Genomic DNA, 24,380 nt, shown 5'->3' on the forward strand with positions numbered 1-24,380 from the left:
TGGTTTCCTTCTCACCACGGGTTCAAAAGGTCGTGGCTCCCATTCCTGAATAATATGACGCAGCCAGCCCACCTGGGCTACTTACCTCCTCCCCATATCCAGAGTTCAATCTTCAGAGAATGCAGCTTCCGCCTCGGAGAACGCTTGGCAACAGGTCTTGTGGTGCCTTCCCTCCGTACCTGTTTGCCTTTCCAATCAGTAGGTACGCCTATTTTGCCCAGTCCCCAAGCGGGATGGCGATGGGAGTGCTTGCCTTTGGTGATTCAGCTTACAGGAGAAGCTGCTGCTTCAACGTTGTCTTGGAGAACAAGATGCAAGAATAAGGTGCTTGGTCTTCTCCCTTAAAAGAGATAAAAGTACTCTACCTGCCCCCAAGCTGACGTCCGTTTCCTCCCCTCTTCAACTTCACAGACACCATGTCGTCCTTCACCATTTTCCTGGCTTCAGGTTTGGCTGATGTTCCTGGAAGCAGATCAGCATCGAGACACGGTCCTCTACGAGTAAAAACTTCGTTCTTCTCTGGAATCAAATTTCCTGACATCCAAACTTCGTCGTTTCAGAAAAAAGCCATGGGACTTCGGAATTTCAGGATGGTTCTGGGGAGTGTGGCTCTGTTGTTCAATCCTGGGGCCATCACGCGAAGTTGGTCGAGAGGAGAGATCCCTCCAAGTGGCGGAATATGACAGGCGTCCCAGGTCAGAACAACGGGTTCAAATCATCTGTATTCAGCTCACGTGAGTTTATTCAGTAGGTAGTTCGCATACACACTCATCCACAGCATCGTCTCCACATTCATAGTAACTCGAAGGTGAAGGAAGCCCTCTAGCCCACGAGACTTGTTTGGTCGACACTGTGAATCAGACGCATCTGTTGTTTTTCCTCGCCCCAGGCGTTGCAAGGTCTTCTGAATACTTCACCTCTTCACGCTGGACCGCGCCCACACTTGCCTCCTTCCATTCAGAGGCTTTCTACCTCCCTTCTTCATCCGCCTTGATCAAGACTCCCAAACAACCACCGCGTTTCTTCCCCTCTTCATCTCGGGCCCATGCAGGCTTCTTTCCTCCTTTCCAAATTCCACTCTCCTATTCATTGTGTCCCTTGCGACTCATCCCTCAACAGCTTCTTCCTTCTCGACCGAGCGTCGCCGGAACACACATCATCGCGACTCGATCGCCTCTTCAGCCATCCTTACCTGCTCATCTTTCAACGTCCGTCATCTCATTGCGAAGATGAGCTCCCACAATATCCCCAAGCGCAATGCCACCGGGGCATTTGCGACCCCAATCGATCCGCCTCAGCTTCGCGCTCACCCTCGCGACCATCAACAGCAGGACGGCAACGAGAATCTCATTGATGAGACTGCCAAGATGGCAAAGAGGCTCACCGAGGGCCCCTCCCAGACCCAATGCGTCTTTGGCAATGAAGACATTGTCCCCGGCACCAGCATTGCTGGCGTCTCCGGCCGCCTTGGCGATCCCAAGCTTGCTTCGATGCAAAAGATGGTTCTCGACTCGGTTCCTGAGGGAAGTCAGGTTAAAATCATCTATCTCATCACCAAGGTAAGCCATTTCATCTCATTTCATCTCACCAAGCATCACCAACTTCTATTACTGCCATATTCACGCGTGATGCCGCGGCTAATGATGAATAAAGGAGGATGGGAACAACGATCTCCGAGCTGGAATTATCAACAATGCCGCTGCTGCACAAGCTGGACCTTCCGAGGCTGGCCGCATTGTTCAACAGAACAATGCGGTTCAGGACCGCACTCGCGCCCAGGCCCTCCAGAACAGACAGGGTGAGGACCATGATGAAGAGGATGAAGATGTCTCCCTGCGGCCTAGAAAGCGTCGCCGAGCTTCCTGCCGAGTCTCTCCTCTTCACATGTCGCTTAGAGGCCTCAAGGCCGAGCAAGAGGACGAGGAAAGTGAGATCAAGGAAGAGGCCGATGATGAGGTCAAGGAAGAGGTCGATGATGAGGCTCTCTTCTTTGCAGCACCCGACGAAGTCATCAATCGCAGCATCTCTAGCTCGCACGCCATGCACAGAACGACTCCCTCCCTATATGGTCTTCCTTCTGGAAATAGCTTTCCGTCATCGACTCGAACCGCTCAGCATATCAACCGCTCAGCATATCAACCCCTCTGATGACAACGATGATGGTGACGAGGACGACGGCGAGGAACCAGTGCAAGTCAGATACAATGGAGGTTACTTTGATAACTTTTTCGCCGTATATGATGCCGCCTTCTCCGCTGAGGATCCTTATCCCTATCTCCGGAGCTTGGGATGATCTCGACCTTCCCGGACTGCGTTGATCAGAGCGAGTGAGTACAATGGAGAGAGTATCACTAGCACTCACTAGCCTAGAGATACGCAAGAAGGTCTCGAAAGAAGCACTTGTGGAACAGGACTTCTTTGGTCTGCGGGTATTGATTTGCACTTGGACGGACACACAAGTGCTGTGGGCTTTCTGAAGGTCAACAAGGAAGACATCGAGCCAATGGGACAGAGAGTTTGTTGGTCGCTGCATGTAGTATGAGAACGAAAGGATGGTGAGAAAGGCTTGTACATAAAGAAGAAGTGCAAGCTACCTTAGTTCACCCAAAGCTACTAATACACCCTGAACCCGCAGTCCTTTCATGGACAGTGCTTTGAGTGAATCTCTTCCGATCTAGACTATAAAGAGAGTTCTGTTTGTAGGTAGTTAATTCCATCACCTGACGTTGCCAAGTGTGGTGCCCGTTGCGTACAGCATCCGAATGCTGTCAGAGTCACGATACACCTTAGGACCTGGCGAATACGTGTTGCTGGTACCATAAACGGGTGCAGTCCAAGACTTGTCATTGGGGGACTTATAGGAACCGTAGTCATACCAAGCACGGATGGTGAGTCTGTCGGGCTCGGACCAAGTATGACTGAATAATCTGTTGGACAGCGTGAACAGTGGCCATTCACTTCGATTCCCGGCTGATTGACTGCCAATCTGACGGCGTTGCCAAGTTCCTTTGGGGGGCCAACCCGAGATTCAGATCCACCGATGTGCCGACAGATGCTCTCTGAAACTTACCAAATACCATGGTCTTTTTGATAAATCAGCTCATGCTGCATATATAGTATGAACCTATCGGCGATAATTCTTGGCGCGGCGTGGAAACAAGACTTGGTCTTGTGACCTGAATAAGGGCCGGACTCGGGGGTAAACGGCGACATGATCTTTTTCAAATACTCCTGGTCGGCAGCTGTTTCGAGTCCTGTAAGCTTGAGTGCGAGTTGAACATGGCTCTCTCGAGTTTCGAAACGGGATAAGAATTGTGCTTTATGTTGGTCATATGGGCAAGCACGCAGCATATGCCAAGGTACGTCGTTCGTGTTATTGCGATGGAGCCGGTGGTAGCCTCCGCAGACCCAGTGGTTGGGTTTGGTGAATGACAAAGCAGCCAAAAAGTCTTGTTGTTGACTGACGGTAAGGCGAGTGAACAGCAGCTTCCAGTCTTTCTGGAGGAGAGTTTGCATGTCTTTGCAGGTTTGACGCAGAATGAACTGGTCATGCAATTCAAACAAGCTGCTGATATGAAACAGCATCTCATTCGGAAGCTTCAAGAAACTCGGTACGGTGTATGTCTTCGGTTGAATCCGGTGAACTGAATCCTTCACAAGCGCCTTCACCCTTTGGGAAACCCTCTGCGCCAAAACGCGGCCCAAAAACAATCGCCATACCACGCTTCCTTCCCTATCCCTCGCGGGACCAAATCGGACTCGCAGGGCCCGCATGACACCTCGCAGGCTACAGTCATCCTCCGCAGCAGCAGTCGCCCGCGCGGCGGACAGCACGCTCGCGTCAACTGTTGCATGGACCCAGTTCCACACAGCTCGGTACTCCTTTCTGATATCGTCGCGCTCGACGACAGCTTCATAGTATTCTGCAAGACGTGCTGCAAACTCCTCGCGGACGTCGTCGTGGGTGACTACCGCTGGCGCAGGCGGCAGGGGCTGCTGAGGAGACCCGCGCGCCCTTGCCGAATAGGCCGCTTGTAACTCTCGAAAATATTGCTCTTTGAGTTGAACCTGTCGCCATGAAACCAGCTCATCAATCTTTGGGATGTAGAGGATCCGCTGTGTGGAATCCGAGGCGTTGGGTGGTGCCGTGGGGTCGATGTATTCCCAGATGTTGCGTTGATGGGCCTGGAATTTTAGCTGTATTAGCCATGAAGGCCAGTCCTTGCGATGTTTTATGCGTGCCGTGGTCGGGCTTGTAGTCTTCAGAGTGGATAGCTGTGCAGCGGAACTGAGAGCGCATGTTGTTCAAGAGAAGAGTTCAAGTAAGTGGTTCTTTGGGAAGAGCGGGCCACGATCCGCTTCGTTTTGGCGAGGAACGCGAGCCTTTATGGGTTTGGCGACCATTGTCACGAGGTTCTTGGGAACCTTGGCGGAAGGTTGAGTGCGTTATTGGGACGATCAGACTCTGCCGAAGGCGACGTCAAGGTTGGAAAGTTAAAAGAGGGAAAGAAGCAGGAGTGTTGTCATTCGAAGATGTGAGATGTCTTGTTTCCAAATAACACAATCATCCCATCTGTACGGCAACTAATTTCATACTTTGCGTCTTGTCTGAGCCTTGTCTCCTGTTCAAGTCAGAGTAGACATTGAACTGCATCTACTGAACCGTTCGTGTCTTGAATACTGGCCATCATCCTTTTCCCTGTTCACCTTTTCGTCTTTACACTAGACAATGATGATTGGGCGAGTTAAGGAGCGGTGCGGGAGAGCCACGATACGCAGCCTTCTGCTGTTCATGAACTAGAACCTCCCCTTCGACCGTCACATACGACCATACCCATTAGAAAACTCGGGATCCCGTCCGCTCTCCCATAGATAAACTAATGAGGGCCGGATTAGTAGTTGGGTCGGTGACGACCAGCGAATACCTGGTGTTGTATGTTTTTGACATCTTTTGTTCAGATATCGTGAGTTTTGTTGTGGTTGGTGACGGCGCTTTTTGGTGACGTAGGTGGGGTTGGCGGGGTTGATGGGCTTAGTGGGGTCGCGGCTCATGTTGAGACATGTAGAGGATGATGAGGTTTGCTGTCTTTTGCTAGTATATGTTTTTTGTGTCACTGACGTGGAAGTATACTCCGAAATAGGTGGCTTAGCCTTGGTACACGTCCAGCGATATTTTACAATTGCCATCTGAGAAGGGCTTGGCCCGCGTATTTGGGCAACAGGACTGGCCAGATCAATTACCTTACCTATTTGGGCCATACAAGCAGTACGCCTATCGAATCGTGTCGCGAGTTGTTGCAAAATCTCGATAAGAAGCTTCCACAGTATTGACATAATCCTTGATTTACGATATCACATGCCTTGTTTCATAGGCTTTCAGATAAGAAAGGCCCCGAGCGGCAGGAACTTAATTAAGACGGCCACAGAGGATCGACTGAGCAGTATTTGGGTGAGCCTAGGTCTGCCTGTGAACGGGTTATAATTGAGCAAGGGAACTGGCCTGAAAACGTATTTGGGGCCCAGGATATGATTGAAGGTTTAAGATGCCTTGGGCATAATGAAAATATCCGTGTGATTGATGCTCACTTACGTTCACAACGATAGCAGTGAGAAGAAAACCCTCGACTCGCCATACTCTTACGTAGACTAAATATAATAGTATGTATTAAATATTCCCTTGACGGACATATCGGCTATCTCTACTCATTATCTACCCACGCTTCTCGATACGCGGTCAGCCGTCGGAGCAGATACTGGAGAACTGTATGCGTCTCCTTGTTTCCCTCTACGTCTGATAAGGGAGTTATCTCAGGAAAGAAGGTCTTGATCGAGCTTTGTCTCTCACCTCAACGTGCAAATTCTATGAGGTCAACAATGTTCATACCTATTTTACGTATCTGCTGATGCCGTTGTTAGTGTGTCTTGCGAAGCTTAAGCTCTACTAATGCCATGCCATCTTGTACTCGGCGATGCTTTTTTTTTGGGAGGACTCTGACACCAACAGCTCTCTAAAGGTGCGCTATGCCTGTAAATTCTCTTCGATCCCGTCGGAAAGGAGGAAGAACGATTCAATTGGTGCGGCCAGGCGATCGGCGGTTGGCGGACTGCTCCATGGAAACGCGTATTAGTACCTCAATTATTTATAAGGCTCGGCTTGGATTAGGGAATTAGCACTTAGAATATTCGTGAGAGTACAGTGAAAAGACAAGATGCGAATGAGCTGAAGTTAAAAAACGAACACAGGAGGGGGAAGGTTTTAGAAAAAAAAGGGGGTGGGGCGACCGCAGCAGTAGGCAGTTGAATGAGTGCTGTTCCAAGATTCAGGTTGAAGCCATAGCAATCGAGAAACGTCGCATTTGACTACTGTTAGTTAGGTGGCCGACATCACGACGGTCGCACTTTCCCGAGGTTTCTATAGGACCGTAAATACAACAGCTATCGAAGTGAATCTGGTCTGTAGATTGCCTCACATCCGGATTGGCTTGAAATTTAGCACCGAAAGATACCGCTCAGCCGAAATATATAGCTGTCTCGATGAAACCATCACACTGCCAATACCCGTCCCCCAAGAATAGACACCATGCCGACCATGACGACTGGAAGTGGATACCGCTGCCCATCATCCGAGCATCAAGCGCGGGTCGGATAGGCAGACATTGCGCAGGCTGACTCCGTGCGGGGTAATTTCGTCCACACTCATAGCATCCGCCGGGCAACAGCCACTTTGAACCATTCTTGTCCCAGGACTATTCGCAGGAGATAGAGAACATATAGCAATCGAGCAAGGCAATCTGTCATCTATACTCTCTGATCAGCATTTCGACACTCCAATGAACGAAACCGTTACTCCTTCCACCAGCGAGGACCCTGCCGTCGACATGGCAAACGATGACGATCACTCCCGCGAAACCATGCGCGACAACAACACTCTCCCAACACATAAGCTCGAGCACTTGAAGGTTGGGGCAAATGGTGTACAGCTCCTGGTGTCTACAAAGAATCACTTGTATGATGCCAAGAACGTTGAAGGCGGCGACAGCTCGTTCCAATGCGTTGGGTCTTGGGGCGAGGGGTCTGTCCAGGAACTTGGAAAAATGGTAGTTTCGCATCGAACACATACGGACCGGCCACATAATACCCCTCCTGCAACGACTTTTCGAGGAACAGGACGGACCACGGCCTCCTTTACACAAGATTCTGGCCCATCTACGGCGACATCATAGAAGGGATTTGGCGTGTTTAATGAACCTTGACAACTCTATTTTTTCGTTTGGCTCTGGAAGAAAATCCGCAGTGCCTCTTCTGATACCGATCCGACAAATTGGATACCTCTGTCGCCTGTGCTCGCTCCTTTCACGTTGAAGAGATCACCCAGAGTAGAGACAAACAGCTGCTGTCCATCATGGCCTGTGCTCATGTCCTCCAATACATGGACCCCCTTGACTGCTCTTTGTGATGCGGCGTTGCATATGGCCAAACATTCTTTAGTGCTGTCGAGCTCTTTCTTCAAGCTTTGAATGTCGGTTTCTGTGGGCAGAGAAATCTCGCTGGTTTCTCGTGCCAGTCGTCTCTTGTTCTCATCTTGGTGCCGGTGCAGCTCCGATACGTTGTCAGCTATCATCTGCTTGCAGTGGTCCAAAGTCGATAGGGTCATGACAGTCGCATGCCCCAGGTCCCGGCAGGACATCCCTTGCGATGGCGGACTACCTGGAATTGGTCGAAGGCGCATGGTGTCGATGTGAGCTTGAACTTTGGCACAGATTTGAAGGCAAACCTCTGTGCTGTCCCTCTCATTCTGGATCCGATCTATGTCGGTGGTAACTGCTGGGGATGAAGGTGTATTGTTTGAAGCAAGACGGCTCAACTTCTCGTTAATATCTTCGAGGTGATCCTCTAGGTCTTGTGTCGTGCTGTGAATCATGTCCTTGTACTCCCCAAGCAGCTGAATGGTGACCGTAGCAGAGCGACTGCCTCGTATCATTAGCACGCACAATACACGAGATATCTCGACGAGTGACTGACAGATTCGCATCACCTAGGGCGATAGCTATGGTTGATTTATAGCCCGCTAGCATACTGGTGAAGCCGTGTATATCGCTCTCCATATACCTCACTTTTACCCAGCCTCGGAAGCTAGTTCTCGGCCGCCCAGAATACTTGGTGCACTCAGTCATCAGCGTATCGAAATCAGCACAAGCTCGGCGACATTGAAGGAGAGGTGTCTTGAGCGACGCTAAATTCGCATCATCCTCGATCTGGATGTGAGTGTCCAGGGACTGGAGAACCTCTTTCAGGGCCGAAAGTTCATCCAAGAGTTGCTGAACCGATCGCTGGTGACTTCGAAAGCTTTGAATTGTATCATACAGTATTTGGCTTGTCTGTATCGTCGCCGTGACTATGGCAATTAGCGCCGAGGCAATGCCTAGGGCTTCAGCCATCGTAGGTGGTCAGGGGTGATGCTGTTGTGTCAAATGGCAAGGAGACGGATTGCATGAGTACCTTCGGCATTAGTCAGGGACTCCGCGCAGCTGCTGGCTTCTTCTACCTTACTGCCCACTGCATATCGAGCATAAAAGTGGATCCGTCCTCCCTCTGAACTCACGTCCTTACTGTAGTGTACTTCCCCTTGCGATTGCTCACCAAACGCATACAATGCGGTGGAAAACAGAAAAGGTTGTATGCTGGTCTCTGTCTCCATGCCGTTGGAAGAAATTGATAGTCTATCGTCTCAGATAGCCAGAATTTCATGGCGACGAAGGAGACCAAGTGGACAAGGAATCGCAGGTGCGTCCTCGGCCGAATCACTATCGAACACAGTCAGCTCCTCTCAGTGGTACCTTGTAATCACGGCCCAAATTTCCTTGACACCTTCCACGCCAACTCTTGGGTCGTTCAAACTCGCGAAATCATGATAAGGTAGAGTCGTGCACAAACCTCAATCAAGAGTCTGCGCTGGCATTAATTCATGGCATATTATTCTCCTCATGATTATTTTGTCATGACGTAGCAGTGCTTTCGCTTCGACGTGTCTGTCCCGTTGAGGACCTCAATGATCACAAGGAGAGGAGGTGTATTCTCAGATAATCTCGCATGTTCCAGGTAGGGTACAGGTCGTGTTCTTAACTCCTAGATCCCTGTCTGAATATGAGATGAGATAAACTTTCGACTCCGGCTGCATCTACGGGAACGGCTTAGTTGTGACAGTCTTGCCGTACGTCTTCATTTGCTCTATCAGGCGCCTGTTATCGCCACAATGCCGAACATCCTGAGAGCCATCAATGAACGGCGCAATTGTACCGTTGGGCAGAATCGGCTGCTGCTCTATCGTTCCATCCGCTGCGCAAAGAATGCTCTACATGAAGCACGTTAGCTCAGAGAAGCTACATGGCGACTCAGTGTTAGGGCCATAGGTACCTTGCGCATATAGTCGAGGCAATGCGGCCAGTGATCGTGGTCGTTCCAGTCTAGTCCCGGGTCGAACCCCCGATGGGCCTCTTGCAGGACGTTTCGAAATATGGAGAGGCAATGGAGTTGGTGAAACCTGTATGAGTAATCAGTCAGCACCGTGTTGTAGTGCGTTCTTTGTTGAAGGGAAGGGTGTGCTTACATGGCGATGGTGGCGCTCATACCCGTGTTCCCTTGGGCGGGATCCGTGAGGTTGAATATGATGGAGCCGGAATCTCCTTCAACGTCTTCCCAGAGGCTGTCGTACTTGGGATCCAGCGACATGTGAGCCCAACTCCGACCAAAGACTGCCTCAATTTGAAAAGGACTGGATTGTGCCTTGTGATGGAGGACACCGTCGGGTGAAGCGAGAGCGAATGCCACAGCTGCCAGTATGAGTGACGTGGTACAGGCGCAGTATACCAGTAGAAGAGTGGTCAGAGAAGCTAGACTGTAGGGTCTTGCTGATATGTCTGGATACACGGTTTCTTCTTCAGAGGTTTCGTCGTCTGCTTTTTTACTCTGGAGCTGAGAGTACTTGGACTTTGGGCCCATCATCTCCGAGTTGGATAGTGGTGGGATGATGACGGGGTTATAATTAAGACTGAGGGAGTGAGTATTAAGGGACAATACAGCGGGGATGTCCACTACAAATACAAGTCGCCCATTGAATTTGCCTTCCCTGCCCCGCTATGCAGAGAGAGGGGGAAGACAGACAAACACGTCAAGACCATGCTACACAGATTGCAGACGTTTGACAAAGATAGTAATCACAAAGGAAGCTAGCGATTACAGTTGGCAAATTAATGGCGGGAAGTTATCATCAAATTACAGATTAGGGTTCCTAAGTAGTTTTACGAGCAAGATTTCTTACTAAGTAACTAAACAGGCACCTCACTGCATTCGTGTCTACAACGAGGAGCTTTACACGACGTTTTCTCTATCAAGCACTCGCAGCCCATCCCCTTCGCACTTGTGGTATCCCACTTCCAGGTGAATATTCACCGTCCCCCAGTCGTGCGCAAACGGATCCGCCAGCCACGCCTGGCAATGCACGCTGTGGTGCGCGTCCCGATCCCGGTTGGTGATGCCGCCCGTGGCCCGGAAGAAGCGCCGCAAATAAAAGGCGCAGTGCCAGTAATGCTGGCCCCAGGTCGAATATAGGCCGTCGCCCTCCCCAAGAAGAACCTGATCCAGCAAGACCTCTTCAAGAGACGAACTTTTCGCTGCTTCTGTTACCTCGCTGTTGTTGTTGTTGTTGTGATAGTACTTCCAGCCCTCCTCGCCATGGAGCTTGATGAAGTCGTCGTGTAAGTCGGCGTCAAAGCAATTGTGCGGCACCCAGCTGTATGACCAGAGCTGGAAATGGCAGCCCCTGGCCCGGGCTTCGTCTGGGTTCACGCCGCAGCTTGTAGTAACAGGAGCAGCTGGTGCAATGGCATTCGTGACCGCTGATGTCCGGTTGATGATCAGAGGCACCGCCCACAGGATAGATGAGGCGATCACGCCAATGAGGAAAGGACCGAGGAACCTTTTCACGGATTCGCGCCTTGCGTGTTTCCGTTTGTTACCAGTGTATGATGATTCAGCGAGGAAAGGCTCGTCCTCATCGTATTCAGCTTGAGGAACCGTCGTCATATCGATTTTACGCCTTGTAAGGTGTCAGATCAATCAGGAAGCATCCCAGGTAATCAAATGCAGAACTCACGAGAAACTGAGTGAATTGGTTCTCTTCAGTTGTGAGGTTCCTGCTCTGTGAGATCTGGTTCACGATGGTGCCAATACAACAGCCGCTACGAAACGACTCTTACTCTCTGTTCTGTCCCCTCCTCATCTTCTTCTCGTCCTGCTCATCCCCCTCATCCTCGCACAAGACTTGAGCCAACCCGCGTCTTCGATACTTTCTCACTATTTCCGTCTACAACAATATCACGATAACAGAAGTCCCTCAGTGCGACAGCGGTGCTTTGCCTCTCGAGCTAATGCATGCAGTCAATGCTTGATTGCACCAACATGGTGGGTCGGAGTTCCGTCTTCAAGGTTGTTGTCTTTGCAATCACCACAGATACATCAACCCAATCAGATGGTAGCAGATAGCCTAGTCTGCTGAAGAGAAACACTTATCGAGCATCTTTGGTGCCGAGTTTACCGATGCGAGGTGATGAATCTTGCAAAAGTTCTGTATCGTGCAGTTGTTTTAGACTTTCCCTCGAAACTACCAACCGGTTCTAGCCTCCGAGAGACAAGCATCAGCATCCTCCAAACACAACGTTTCCGCTCGTATCCATCTCGTCAATCCCCTCAGCCTGCAGCGCCCTCCACAGCAGAAGCATGGTACAGTGCTTGGAGTGATCAAAGTCCGCCGTCAGCTTATCCACCCTGCCACCATCGGCAAATGCGCGCGCCTTTCGAACCAGCATCCACGCGCAGTGCGTCAAGTGTTCCCGCTCCGTGCCCCACCATTTCTCGCTCCTCCCGAGAGATGCGAGGTCTTCCATGCTGAGCTCCTCCTCTCCGGCCTGGTCCCGCCAGTATCTCCAACGAGATTGGTTGTGCGTTGCGCCCGCCGCCGCTTCGAATTCGGCTAGGCCGTAGCGGGGGCAGGCGGTGGGCAGCCAGGCTTTGGCGAGAGCGTCAAAGGCGCATCCTGCTTGCTGGGCTTCGGCGACGCTGCTGCCGCAGCTCAGTTTCTGCTTTGGTGCTGTTGACTGTAGAAGACGTAGATGCAGGGATAGTAGAATTAGTAGTAGAGTTCCGAGGACAGTGACTGTTGCGAGTAGCGAGACGAATACAAGCCGGCTTGGCTGTCTGGTGGTGGAGTCTTTGGCAGTTGCAGATGGGTTGGTTGCAGTCTCATCATTGAGCGGCTGATACTTGCAAGTAGGCGACGGAAGTTTCAATGCTTGGGGAGCCATGTAGTTGAGACTTGAACGATGGTTGCAGTTTGTGGTATCATGGTATGCGGGTAGTATGTGGACTTGTCCTATTGATATAGAGGCGGCAAAGTGGGCAGTGCCAACTCAAAGGCAGAACAAGACACAAGCGCGTCCTACTAGTGGCTTCTCTCAAGCTCCAGCTGGATTTGATCGACTTGAATTTATCTATGAAAGGATTCTAGAAAACTGTCTGAACTCAAGAGATTTGAAGAACATGTCACACACTCCATGGCGAATGTGCGCGAGGCGTTGAAATCGAAGGGAATCCTCGCTTCTTACTCCATATCAGTGTTCAACGCCACCCCAGCCACAGTGCCATACCCTGGGTCCAAGAAGATCTTTCCGCAATGCTTGATATGCTTCTCGTTGTCCGACCGCGGCTCAACCATCTTGCCATTGAAGCGCGCCCTGTGCTCCTTTCTCCAATAGAAAATACAATGCAGGACATGCCAATGACCAGACATATGAAACCGCAGTTCCTCTTGGTTATCTGCCATCTTCGCAATCTCTTCAACGCTGATTTCTTGCGTATGCGCGGTATCAGCCCAGTACGTCCACTGCCCATCGTGGCCGGGCCCAGAGCGCTCAAACTCGGCCGTCAGCTCGTCATCCCGACAGTGCTCTGGAAGCCAAGCGGCAGCCAGGGAGTCGTATTTACAGCCCAAAGTGACTGCTTCTGCGGTGGAGTTTCCGCAATCGCAAGACGCGACTGCAGGTGCCGCGTGCAAGTTGTCCGGTGTTGCGGTTCCCTCCGAGTGGAAGTGAGAGGGGATGTTTGTTGGAGACTGGAGGAGGCTAACCAAGCCCAAGATTGCGAAGGCAATCAAGATCAAGTCCTTCAAGGTTGAAATTGACGGCCTGAATAGTAGGCGATATCGTGAAGCTTTGTGGCTTCGAAACCCCGTAGTCGAAGAAACTGAGTCGTCGTTGCAGTTTTCGGCCATGAGAGACTGCTCTTCGTCGGGTGTATTTTGCCTAGATGATTGTATTAGCCCTTGATTCTCTTCAAAGAAGCATCCTAGACTCACCATTTCTCTTTGGACGCCATTTTCAGCGTGGTCAGTGTAAATTTCAAAGCCAATGACAGAAGATCTATGGTGGAGGAAGATGTTGAAATGAGAGGTCGCGACCTTCGGGGGGCTTGTCTAAGCCCTTGAGAAGGGGGACTGGTCTACATCTGGCTCAAACACGCTGATGGTCTTTCGGGCCTATCATAGTTGCTTACCAGTTTGGTCCAAATACCCCTCCATGATCTGCATGGTGACTTGGCAAACATACCGGGGTCGGTCGCGGGCCCAGAGGAAGGATCACTGATGCTATGCGAGCTGTCACCTAGTTGGATCGACATGCATGGAGCTGATAACTTAGTCGTATGGACTCGAAAAGGCTTTCGAGTGCCGTGTGATATGCATAATATGTCTAGGAATAGAGAGATGGTGCGAACCAGGAAGTCCCCATGCCGAGGCTGCGTATCTAAGCCATCAGCCATTCTTCTTCTAGGGGCTCCTTCGGTTCGCTCTTCGAATAGAATCTTCTATTCCAACCGTCTCCCTTCTTTTCAAACTCAATGGCACCGAAACACAGTTACAGACAAGTTTCTCAGACATCTGATGTCAAAGCTTCCATCGAGGAGGAGCTCGACGAGAGCGACAATGGCCCCGAATCTGGACGCAAACCGGAGCTCCTCTCCCCCATATTCCTCATGATATTGCTGAACGGTTTGAGCCTCGTCTTTGGCATCGGGATAGGTGCTTCGATTATCGCAATCACCACATGTCGCCCAACACCGCAACAATCCAACAACGCCAAACCAGTCGCCGGAACCGTCGCCATAATTGACGGCATAGAGGCGCCAGGCACGCAGTGCGGCGATTCCTGGCAAGAGGCCAGGGATCTTGGCTGCCACTTTGATGTCATGGCATCACGCTGGTACGCCCCCGAATGCTTCGACCAGACAGCTCTCGAAGGCATGCTCGGTGAGCAGCCGTACGTCAACTTCACCTGGTACGAGGACAAGGAGCATACAAGAGTCTACCCCTCCGAGCTCGTCTTGCGGGGCGAGTTTGATAAGGTATATCCCAGCGGAGACTATCACATCTATCACTGTCTCTACTTGTGGCGGAGACTTCATCACGCCGTGGTCAAGAATAAGCCTGTCGATGAGGATTTGCTCGAGTACGGCCACACGCTGCACTGCACTCGCATGATTATGCAGTGGATGGATCCAAGCATACCCAGGACAACAATTTCCTCTGCCACAAGCGGGACGCCGTTTTGCAGGAGTAGCCGGTTGGGTCTGATGGTTTAGTGAGCGGACTGAATAGTTAGTGCACGGGAAAGGATTGTTGATTCGTTGGTGGACTTGGCACTGCTTGGGACCCTCACCTCAGAAGCTCAATCCCAAATATTACCGCTTTCAGATGTGCCCCTCTTGAATGGCGCCTTCTATTGGTTGCCGACTCTCTCCATTTCTTCAGCAATAACACCGCACAGACCAGGTGAACTCGACTGAAATCGACGATTGCTTCGAGGTTCTGGCTGGCGGCATCTTCAAGTTTGGCTGAAACCAGATAACCAGAACTAGCGGTCTTTCATTCAGATGGTTCCTTCTCGGCGACTCTTGAGTCGGGTATCCGGCAACTTCTTGAGATCCCCGGCGGTTGACCAGCACATCAGATGGTGGCCAACATGACGTGACTAACTAAAGTCCCAAACAGACAGCGGTGTGGGTGTAAGCTGCATATATCATTGTCCCTCTCGAGGGAAATATGGCCAGATGAGCACTAGTGTTGAATCATCATATTCATGCAAACTTCAGAGTTGATAGGCAAATATAGTTGATCCCAAATGCGGAACGGTGGGTGCCAATGTGCATGATCCTGAACGACAGATTCCAGGAAGTAGCTAACCTTGACTGGTATTTGCTCCACGAGCGACAATATGTTGATTCGGGGCCGCCTCATACTCCGCCAATGTGTCTAGTCATCGAGCCATGTTCGGTTCAGTACAGGGTATCATTCACTCCTAGACCACGAGCAAAATATTTACGCACGATCTGCGGCCTCACCGTCCGAACACTTCTTTTGGTGTTATATACGCAGGTCCCAGTTCTCCAGTCTCGTAGATCATACAACACTGTCAAGGCATCCTTCTCAATCACAATCTTCGCTCTACCAAATCCAAATATCATTACTACTACAACAACAACTTCACATACTTTGTGGACAGACAATCTCTACACCATGAAATTGACGCTCGCCCTCACTGCCCTGCTTGCCACAGCCGCCATGGCCGGAGTGGCAAAGCTACGCCACGAGGACGAGAATCTCGAAGACAGCTACAGACGTCGCTCCGTCAAAGCTGGAATCGTTCCTGTCAAAGAAGAGGACATAATCTCTCTTGGCGACAGAGCCGTTAAGGCCGGCATCGTGCCAGTCAAAGAGGAAGATATCATTTCGCTGGGAGACCGATCAGTCAAGGCTGGCATCGTGCCAGTGAAGGAAGAAGACATTATTTCTCTGGGAGATCGCGCTGTTAAGGCTGGCATTGTTCCGGTCAAGGAGGAGGACATTATCTCGCTCGGAGATTAGGCAGCCATAGTCAATGGTTGAGACTACTCGAGAATATGGAGGCAAGGGAGATCTGTTGATGTTCTATCAAGCTTCAATCAACTAGCATGCGTTACAACGACATGGCTTTTGCTCAATACATGACTGCTCAAGGAAACAAGAACCTTCCACCTCCAGTCTTTCCTACAGCACCGTGATCTCTCAGAACCTGCATCGCTTCCTCGTGACCTCCAACCGCAGCGCTCTGCAGCGCAGTCTGCCCTCTTCGTCCCTTGAAGCTACAAGCATTCACATCAGCACCGGCCGCCAACAAGCGCTCTATCACATCCACTCGACCTGTCTCGGCTGCCGCGTGCAAAGCCATTCCATCCCCGTAAATACCTCCCACGGCGTGGACATCAGCACCTTCCCGAAGAAGAAGGTCGGCGACCTCGAGATGGCCTCGCAGACATGCGCCCTGAAGAGCCGTGTAGCCCTTGTACTTTGCCGAGGCCCCATTGATGTCAGCCCCGTGTTGGAGAAGAAGCTTCACTATCGCCGAGTAGCCGCCCCCCGCTGCGGCTTGTAGTGCCGTGTACCCCGCCGTCGGCGATGGCGGGGCATTGACGTCGGCGCCCAGTTGCAGCAGTCGGCTGACGAGATGCTCGTGTCCTCGTTCTGCTGCTGCCTGGAGTGCCGTTCTTCCGTTATACCGCGTCACGACAACCGACGACGACGACGGTGTTGTTGGTGACCTGTATCCCGAAGGATGCGGCACAGGCTTCAATGACACCTCGTCGACTCTGGCCCCTGCGCTAAGGAGGATATCAAAGACCTCCTCGTTGCCGTGCCCGCAGGCGATCTGCAAGGCGTTCCTTTGGAAGTTGTTGCCCCCGCAAAAGTGGATATCGGCGCCGGCGTCGACCAGCATCTGCACGGCCTGTTCGTGGCCGTGCATGCATGCAGCCTGGATGGCCGTCTGTCCGTAGTATCCGTGCGGGGCCTCGTTGACGGCGGCCGGGTCGGCGGCAAGGATGGCGCGGATTTGGTTCAGGTCTCCGCTTCTGGCGGCGAGCTGTAGCGGCGTCCAGCAGTACTCCTCTCCATCGTCGGTCTGCAGGGTCGGGTCCCACGCCGCGTCTAGAGGCGGCAGGAATTTGTGCATGATTGTTGTGCTCCGAATGAGGTGAGCCAAGGCTCGGAAAGGCAGGTGGTATTCGTGGGATCGCGAGGGTCAGGAGGGGACCATCCAGCGTCGGGAGCTATCAAGAGACGGAACTTCAGCTGTGATACTGATAAGATGGGAACAGTTCAGGCCAAAGTAAGCCCGTCAAATTTATGCTTGAAGTCGCATGCTACTCAGTTGTGTTGTTGGCGAGTGGAACGGCTGCATGTTGGTTGGCCAAGACGGGCGTTCGATCCTCTTACATGCGCTAGCTTACCGGATCCTGTTGCTTATCGATCGGGATTCGGCACACGTCTATCATGAAGATGCGGGGGTTAATAACGACATGGGTCAGGGCGAGGTGAACGGTTAGATGAATATCACTCTCTCTTGATGCCATCTCTGTATCGAGGACGGTACGGACGACAGTCTTACAGAGAGTACTTCACAGCTCTCACCACAACTGTCTTGCAAAATTCAAGCTACTGTCCTCGTTGATCTCTTGAACCAGCTTCCTCGCCTCATCCTAATCACACAGCTATGCCTGACAAGTGGGAGAAGCCTTTTCGCGATGAATCCGACTTGTCGTCTGAGGATCTCAGCCTAACCGACGAGACTCTCAAAGTACGGCGCGCTGGCCCCAAACGCCAAGTCTGGAGGTTGTTGGGAGAAGTTGCTCTTGCATTTGGAACCATCGTACTAGGCGGAATTGTCATTCATGACAGAGTTCTTCCAAGGACCGGATTATTGCCCTACGGGCCAGTGAGTGTGTAACCCCGCCGGCCTGGCCTCTTTTCATGAACATCGCTAACAATCACTGCCATCACCATCAGTCCCACAGAAAGTTGTCACTTTCGGCAATACGGCAGGCTTTGGGCCTGATCTGGTGTACGCGGATCGACAGATGCTGCTGAATGCCACAAGGATGCAAGAAGTACATGAAAATTGGCAGCAACTATATCCAAGTAAGTCATCTAGTCTAACCATGGGATATCGCTGACTTCCCCATCACAGTCCGTCGCGGCTACTTTGTGGCAGACAAAAACAGCGCAGAATACAAAGTCCAGTTCCCACCAGCAGACATCAGCGGTGTGTTATCCCCAGATGACAAGCGCAGCGGCTGGGTTCTTTCCGTGTTTCATCAGATTCACTGCCTGGTAAGCATCTGACAGCCACAATCCAGTGCTCTAACCCTCGCTGCCCAGAACACAAAAGAGCTGACACCAACCCAAAGTCAATCATAACCACAAGGCTCGGCATCTCTCGAAAAGAGTTTGCAGACTGGGATCCCTTCAAGCTGGGCCACACAGCACATTGCATCGAGTATCTGCGACAGAGCATCCTGTGCTCGGGCGATACCAGTCTTGAGGGCGAGTCGGGATCGTGGTCGGAGAGTATTGGCTGGGGCCAGAGCCACGTATGTAGAGACTACGACGCGCTCATGCGCCTGGCGAACGAGAAGGCGGCCTGGGACCTCAGTCACGAGCGCGAGCCGGACCACTCCAAGCTCTTTGAGTCTACCATGGAAGACTGTGATTCAGACAATGGAGAGTACTGTCATTGACAGATTCAATCACGATGCCATCAACTATGAAGAAATGAGGAAATTTTGCCTTCCCTATATATCCATGAGCATGAATATAAATCACATTGCGCAGCTAGTGGTATCAGCATGGTAGATTGCTATCTGCCGGTGAAGATTGTGCGTATCACTAAGCCACATCTAGATCCTGGCACCTGCCTACATCACACAGTCTATGGCCAGCTTCACTTGAGCTCAACTGCAGTGAAGGTCATTAGATGCTACCACTTTGAGTCGAATAGCCAGCCAATCAAGTATACTAAGGGGTTCAAAGATCCATCAATACTCCCGAGTATTATGATCGATCCAAAAAATGTGACAGGCTGAACCTTTCTGGCCCAGATTCTTATCATGTTAGTACAATCAAGCTACAAGTACGTTATAGTACCCTATGGGACAGTGCCGAAAGCGCTGTCGACGTCCCGTACAATCATTCCCTCGGGTAGTGTTGAGCCCCTTTAGCAGCCTTCTATGATGCTGTCGAGAGAAAAGAGCATTCATGCTACCTAAGATATACCGACTAAAATGGACTTCACCGCCATATACTCGCTAAGCCCAACCGCACCACCTTCTCGCCCATACCCGCTTTCTTTCACACCTCCAAAGGGACTTTCGCAGGCACTCAGACTGCCAACGTTAATGCCGACCATACCGGTATCCAGCGCTTCTGCGACGCGCCAGCTGCGAGAGATACTCTCAGTCATAACAAAGCTTCCGAGGCCAACATTTGAGTTGTTCGCCAGTGTAATCGCTTCGCTTTCATCCTCAAACTCATACAGTCCTAGCACGGGCGCGAACACTTCCTCCCGAGTCGTGATCATTTCCTGCTTCATGTTGGTGATCAACGTAGGTTGCACAAAATTACCGCCCAGCTCAGGCATTAAAGAACCTCCTAGAATAACTTCGCCGCCGAGACGTTTTGCATCTGTCACTTGGTTAATACATGACGATACGTTCAGAAATAAATTGGCACAGACCTTCTATGTGCGACAAGGCCTTCCGAAGCCCGCCTTGATGCGTTAATGGCCCAACATTGACGCCTGCTTGAATGCCGGGGCCGACTTTGAGTTGTTGCATCCTCTCTTTCACCTTCAGTGAGAACTTATCATAGATGCCCTTCTGAACGAATACCCGGTTGGCTGTCACACACGTCTGTCCAGAGTTGCGAAATTTCGCGAGCATCAGGATCTCCGCCGCGCGATCAAGGTCTGCGTCATCGAATACGATGAATGGGCTATTGCCACCCAGTTCGAGAGAGAGCTTCTTTAACGTCTGGCCACACTGCTCAGCAAGTAGCTTCCCAACGCGGGTGCTCCCTGTGAAACTGATCTTCTGGACTTTTTGGCTTTTGCAGAATGCCTCCCCGACCTCAGCAACCTTGTCCAAGGTCAGAACCACATTGATGGAACCCTGGGGAAATCCAGCATCCTGGGCCAACACGGCTTGGGCAATACAGCTCAGTGGTGTCTCGCCTGCAGGTTTCCAGACAGTCGTACATCCGGCAGCCAGAGCCGCCCCAGCTTTGCGAGTAATCATGGCTATGGGAAAGTTCCACGGTGCAAGCAGGGCAGCGACACCTAGGGGCTGCTGGATGGTCATGATGCGTTGACCGGTATTGGCGGCGGGGATAACTTGGCCGTACGTCCGCTCTGCCTCGCCGGCAAACCACTCAAGAAATGAAGCCCCGTACACCACCTCCGCTCTAGCCTCAGCAAGAGTCTTGCCGTTTTCCAGCGTCAAAATCAAGGCTAAGTCATCGATGTGCTCGAGGCATAATTGATTCCACCTCCGCAGCCACCGTGCTCTCTCTCTGGCGGAAGTCTGCTTGAAAGACCCAAAACATTCGTGCGCTGATTGGATAGCCTTCTGAGTGTCCTTCGCACCCATCTCGGGCAGTGTTGTCAGAGGCTCCAACGTTGCCGGGTTGATGACATCGAATGTTTTCCCATCGATCGCCGATACCCATTGTCCATTCACGAAGCCCTTGTTCTGGAGAAGATCCCTGCGAGACACATCAGACAGGTTTTTGAAACCCATCTTGGGGGCTCTTCTGGTGGTCACACTGCTAAACCACAGATATTTTCTCGTAAGAGAAAACGGAATGCGTTGGCGGAGAGAATCTGACAAGCGGATCGAGCGTGAAAGCTGGGAGTTGAGAATCATGGGATTAGTTTGGATGTTCAGTGAGATGATGAATCAGTGAGGAAATAAGGGACTGCCTCCTCCGATGATGGGTAATTCCAAAGGTCGTATGATATCTCAATGAAGGCTTGAGAGATGTGGGCCACTAGATTTCGTGACTACGCTGTTTACGTTGCCTGATTCTTCTCCACATCATGTTAACTACCCCAAGAGCCGAGGGGTAGAAAAGGGTGAAGACAGAATGGGGGGACAGCGTATCGGAAAACCTTATCCTAAACCAAAGATAACGTAGATCTTCACGTAATGCTAAGCAGACTCTATCAAGAGGAATCTTCTCTATCATAGAGATATCGGTTGCATCAACACCAGGAAAGGGGCTACTTGAATACGTTAGCAATTCAAAGATCAGGTGCGGTGTTACGCTATTCACAAAACGCTCATAGCATCTGCTACTGATGCCTCAGTAGCGTGGGACAAAATAACAGACGCAGGTAATAATGACGTTGTCTGGCATGGTGTGTCAGTATCGCTCAAATCAAGGAGACTGTGGTTCATCATCGCCCATTGTCACCAATGTTCCAGGAAGATTTCAAGTCTAAAGCTTCAATCAATAATCCCTATCTTCTCAACGTTTCCGCAGTGCTCTAAACATTCACTGCCTATCAGAAGTTTGGTTTGCGCCTTGCCCCAAGCAGGCTTTCCACACCACTTCCTAGTTCCAACAACTTCTGCTCCTGAAATTCCAATCCAAGAATTTCTAATCCCACTGGGAGCCCCTCATCAGTAAACCCAACCGGTATGCTCATAGCGGGTAATCGGGTAGTACTTGACAGGAGAGTATTCGTGGGATACCCAGTCTTTCGGAACCTGTCTGAGGTTGCCTCTGCAATAGCAGGGGGCGGGATTTTGACATCCGGAAAAACCAGTGCGTCCAGTTGATGCGCCGCTATGAGGCAGGCAGTCTTCCTCTTGAGACCTTCTCGCCTCGCAAGACGATCCAAGTACGTGGGGTCTTCCTTCGGATCTTTGGGGCCATGCGCTAAACCGCAGAGGATGTCGTGGAATGGCTTATCTTCTGGCACAATTCTGGGCACCATATCCGCAATGTCCTGTGGAAGGTGTGGCTTGGTCGCGAGAAAACTGTTGATGTCATGGCGGGATTGTTGGAAATAGATCTGCCCATACGTCAAGTCGTCATTCAAAGACTCAATGTTGACGTCAATGCATTCCGTCCCAGTACTGCGGATCTTGTCCAAGGCTGAGTTGACAACTTTGTTGACTGCATGGCAGTGTTCATCCGAGTCTGGACCGAAGAGTTCGCGGAGCACACCGATTCTAGCAGCTGCCAGCTTCTTGTCTCCCTCTCCTAGTCCAGATGCGTAGCTACCACCTCTGGGAATTCCGAGCGCGGAGATGCTGGCAGCCAGGCCTGTCGCATCATCCTGGGGATCGAAACCAACCATACAGTCGAGCATCAAAGCGCAATCCATGACATTTCTTGCCAATGGTCCCGGGGTGTCTTGGGATTTGATCAACGGACAAAAGCCCGCCCGGGAAACCAGCCCAGGAGTGACACGAATACCTACGACATTGCAGTAAGATGCAGGTAGTCGGATTGAGCCACCGGTATCTTCGGCAAGTGCCACTACGGCAAAGTTTGACGCAATAGCCGCTGCAGAACCACCAGATGAAGCACCAACATCGTGGCCGGATTTGTAGGGATTCTGGGTGAACTGATAACCGTTTGCACCGTTGGTGCTGAACCAGCATGCAGCCCACTCCGACATGCTTGTTTTACCAAGAACAATGGCTCCAGCCTCTTTCAGCTTGTGTACAACTGTGGCGTCTTTGTCCGGGATGTTGTTTGACGTCGCTCCAGAGCCGTACTGAGTTCGCAGTCCCTTTGTGTCTGCTTGATCTTTGACCAAGATTGGAATGCCATGTAGTTTGCCCTTGAATTGCCCTGTCTCACGGAAGAACTTATCCAAAGCTTCCGCTTCAGCTATGGCAGAGTCTGAGAGGGCCATAACTGAGTTGATTCGAGGTCCATGTCGATCGAAAGCCTTAATTCGATCAAAGTATGCTGCAGTCAGACCGGCTGCAGTCAGGCGTCCATTTCTGTATCCTTCCTGAACCAATGGGATCGTGAGTTCGTGAATCTCCATTTTCGAAATACTTCAACAAGTTTGAATCTTTCCCACAAATGTTAGTTCTTGTTCCACAGTAGTGGATTGTTGACTCACCAAAATTTAGAAGCTACGTACTCCTAACCGAAAGGTGAAGTCAGATGGTGACGTCGTAGTCTGAAAAGAGAGCCAATATAGATATACCAGGGCTGGGGTAGTTCCTTCTGGGGTTTAGACCGAGTGTTCAACGGTCAGACCTCGAAATTTGTATGATTGTTGATGATATGGAGAACATACGCCGAGATAAAGCATGACACTTTTGCTAGACTCATGGTTGTTGCACTACTTGCTTTTGTTGATACTACGAGGGCCAGCGATAACGCTAAACCCAATACGGTATTAATACCCCAACCTCTTGCCTCCTATCAATCCCTTCCGTAGACTGTTACAAGATCACCAGTAATGAGCAAGAGAGGCATATAGCAACTCCGAGGGTAAATAGCGATGAGATAGCGAAGATAGTCGAATCTACCTCGAAGGGAATGATTTAAAGCTAACGCATATACCGGGGAAAAGACTAATGTTGCCCACCGAAAGCAACGCTCATTCAACTGACAAGCGAAGATGAACCAAATTCCGACGAGATCGAAAGCGAATATGTTTGGGCCTTACAGTCTAGGTGCTTTTGGTATCATTCTCACGAGGTACGGCTTGTTCCTTCCAGAAACGAGGCCGATTTTGTTCATTTAACGTGTTCGGTAGTGCATGGTCCTTTGCTGCTCAGGGATTGCGTACCGGCATCTTTGCTGGTGGAATTCCTGTCCTGATTTATGGGTCCCTCGGAATGGGCTTGTGTCTCGGTCTTTTTCTCACTTCACTCGCTGAATTCGCATCAGCGTACCCATCAAGTGCAGGGTGCACGTACCTAGCCAGCCAGCTTGGCGGTCCACGATGGGGGAAGTTTTGCGTATGTTTTCGTCGGTGGCTCTAGTGACTTCATTTTGCGAGCTTGATAGCAAAACTAATGTCCTTGCAGGGATTTACTACGGGCGGTTTGCATGCATTTGGTTCTCTTCTTGCACCGGCGGCTGTGGTCGTAGCCCTGAGCCAGATAATTGCCACCATAGGCGCAATTACAAATGATGGTTGGATTCCTACAGGCTGGCAGCTTTGCCTCATATACCAAGGCCTTAATCTAGGCGTCGGCTTTTGCTGCCTCCGTAACAAACGAGGGTTCACCATGATCATGAACCTTAGTGGTAAGCTCAAGAAAAGAATCAAACTTTGGCAGACACGTGGCGCCTGACAGTTCCAAGCAATACTGCTTTGTGTTACTCTCTTCGTTGTCATTGGACTTCTTGTTGGACTCCCGAAATACACTGCTTCCAGCGAGTATGTATGGTCTCCCCCCAGAAACCGGCATCCTGGACTAATGAG

The 24,380-nt window shown here is 51.0% G+C and overlaps 7 protein-coding genes across 7 annotated transcripts; 3 read left to right on the plus strand and 4 right to left on the minus strand.

The window, feature by feature from the left end:
* Positions 1–1,229: 1,229 nt before the first annotated feature.
* N0V96_010119 (uncharacterized protein) lies at positions 1,230–2,148 on the plus strand (the record flags this gene model as incomplete). The annotated part of the gene is made up of 2 exons (XM_065758853.1): positions 1,230–1,559; positions 1,654–2,148. The coding sequence occupies 2 exons, from the start codon at positions 1,230–1,232 to the stop codon at positions 2,146–2,148; spliced, it is 825 nt and encodes a 274-aa protein (XP_065612620.1).
* Positions 2,149–11,693: 9,545 nt separating this feature from the next.
* On the minus strand, positions 11,694–12,610 carry N0V96_010120 (uncharacterized protein; the record flags this gene model as incomplete). The annotated part of the gene is made up of 2 exons (XM_065758854.1): positions 11,694–12,145; positions 12,604–12,610. The coding sequence occupies 2 exons, from the start codon at positions 12,608–12,610 to the stop codon at positions 11,694–11,696; spliced, it is 459 nt and encodes a 152-aa protein (XP_065612621.1).
* Positions 12,611–12,655: 45 nt separating this feature from the next.
* On the minus strand, positions 12,656–13,428 carry N0V96_010121 (uncharacterized protein; the record flags this gene model as incomplete). The annotated part of the gene is made up of 2 exons (XM_053196734.1): positions 12,656–13,355; positions 13,409–13,428. The coding sequence occupies 2 exons, from the start codon at positions 13,426–13,428 to the stop codon at positions 12,656–12,658; spliced, it is 720 nt and encodes a 239-aa protein (XP_053045889.1).
* A 519-nt stretch (positions 13,429–13,947) lies between these two features.
* On the plus strand, positions 13,948–15,970 carry N0V96_010122 (uncharacterized protein; the record flags this gene model as incomplete). Its single annotated transcript, XM_053196733.2, has 2 exons — positions 13,948–14,674; positions 15,609–15,970. 2 exons carry the CDS (start codon positions 13,948–13,950, stop codon positions 15,968–15,970), a joined length of 1,089 nt encoding a protein of 362 aa, XP_053045888.2.
* Positions 15,971–16,097: 127 nt separating this feature from the next.
* On the minus strand, positions 16,098–17,093 carry N0V96_010123 (uncharacterized protein; the record flags this gene model as incomplete). Its single annotated transcript, XM_053196732.2, has 1 exon — positions 16,098–17,093. One exon carries the CDS (start codon positions 17,091–17,093, stop codon positions 16,098–16,100), a length of 996 nt encoding a protein of 331 aa, XP_053045887.1.
* Positions 17,094–18,018: 925 nt separating this feature from the next.
* Positions 18,019–18,657, plus strand: N0V96_010124 (uncharacterized protein; the record flags this gene model as incomplete). Its single annotated transcript, XM_053196731.2, has 3 exons — positions 18,019–18,058; positions 18,108–18,250; positions 18,328–18,657. The coding sequence occupies 3 exons, from the start codon at positions 18,019–18,021 to the stop codon at positions 18,655–18,657; spliced, it is 513 nt and encodes a 170-aa protein (XP_053045886.2).
* A 524-nt stretch (positions 18,658–19,181) lies between these two features.
* On the minus strand, positions 19,182–22,982 carry N0V96_010125 (uncharacterized protein; the record flags this gene model as incomplete). Its single annotated transcript, XM_053196730.2, has 3 exons — positions 19,182–19,600; positions 19,653–20,677; positions 21,670–22,982. 3 exons carry the CDS (start codon positions 22,980–22,982, stop codon positions 19,182–19,184), a joined length of 2,757 nt encoding a protein of 918 aa, XP_053045885.2.
* Positions 22,983–24,380: the final 1,398 nt, after the last annotated feature.

This window comes from Colletotrichum fioriniae, assembly GCF_027942845.1.
Source record: "Colletotrichum fioriniae strain IMI 355084 chromosome Unknown scaffold_13, whole genome shotgun sequence".
In the NCBI taxonomy this organism is placed as follows: domain Eukaryota; kingdom Fungi; phylum Ascomycota; class Sordariomycetes; order Glomerellales; family Glomerellaceae; genus Colletotrichum; species Colletotrichum fioriniae.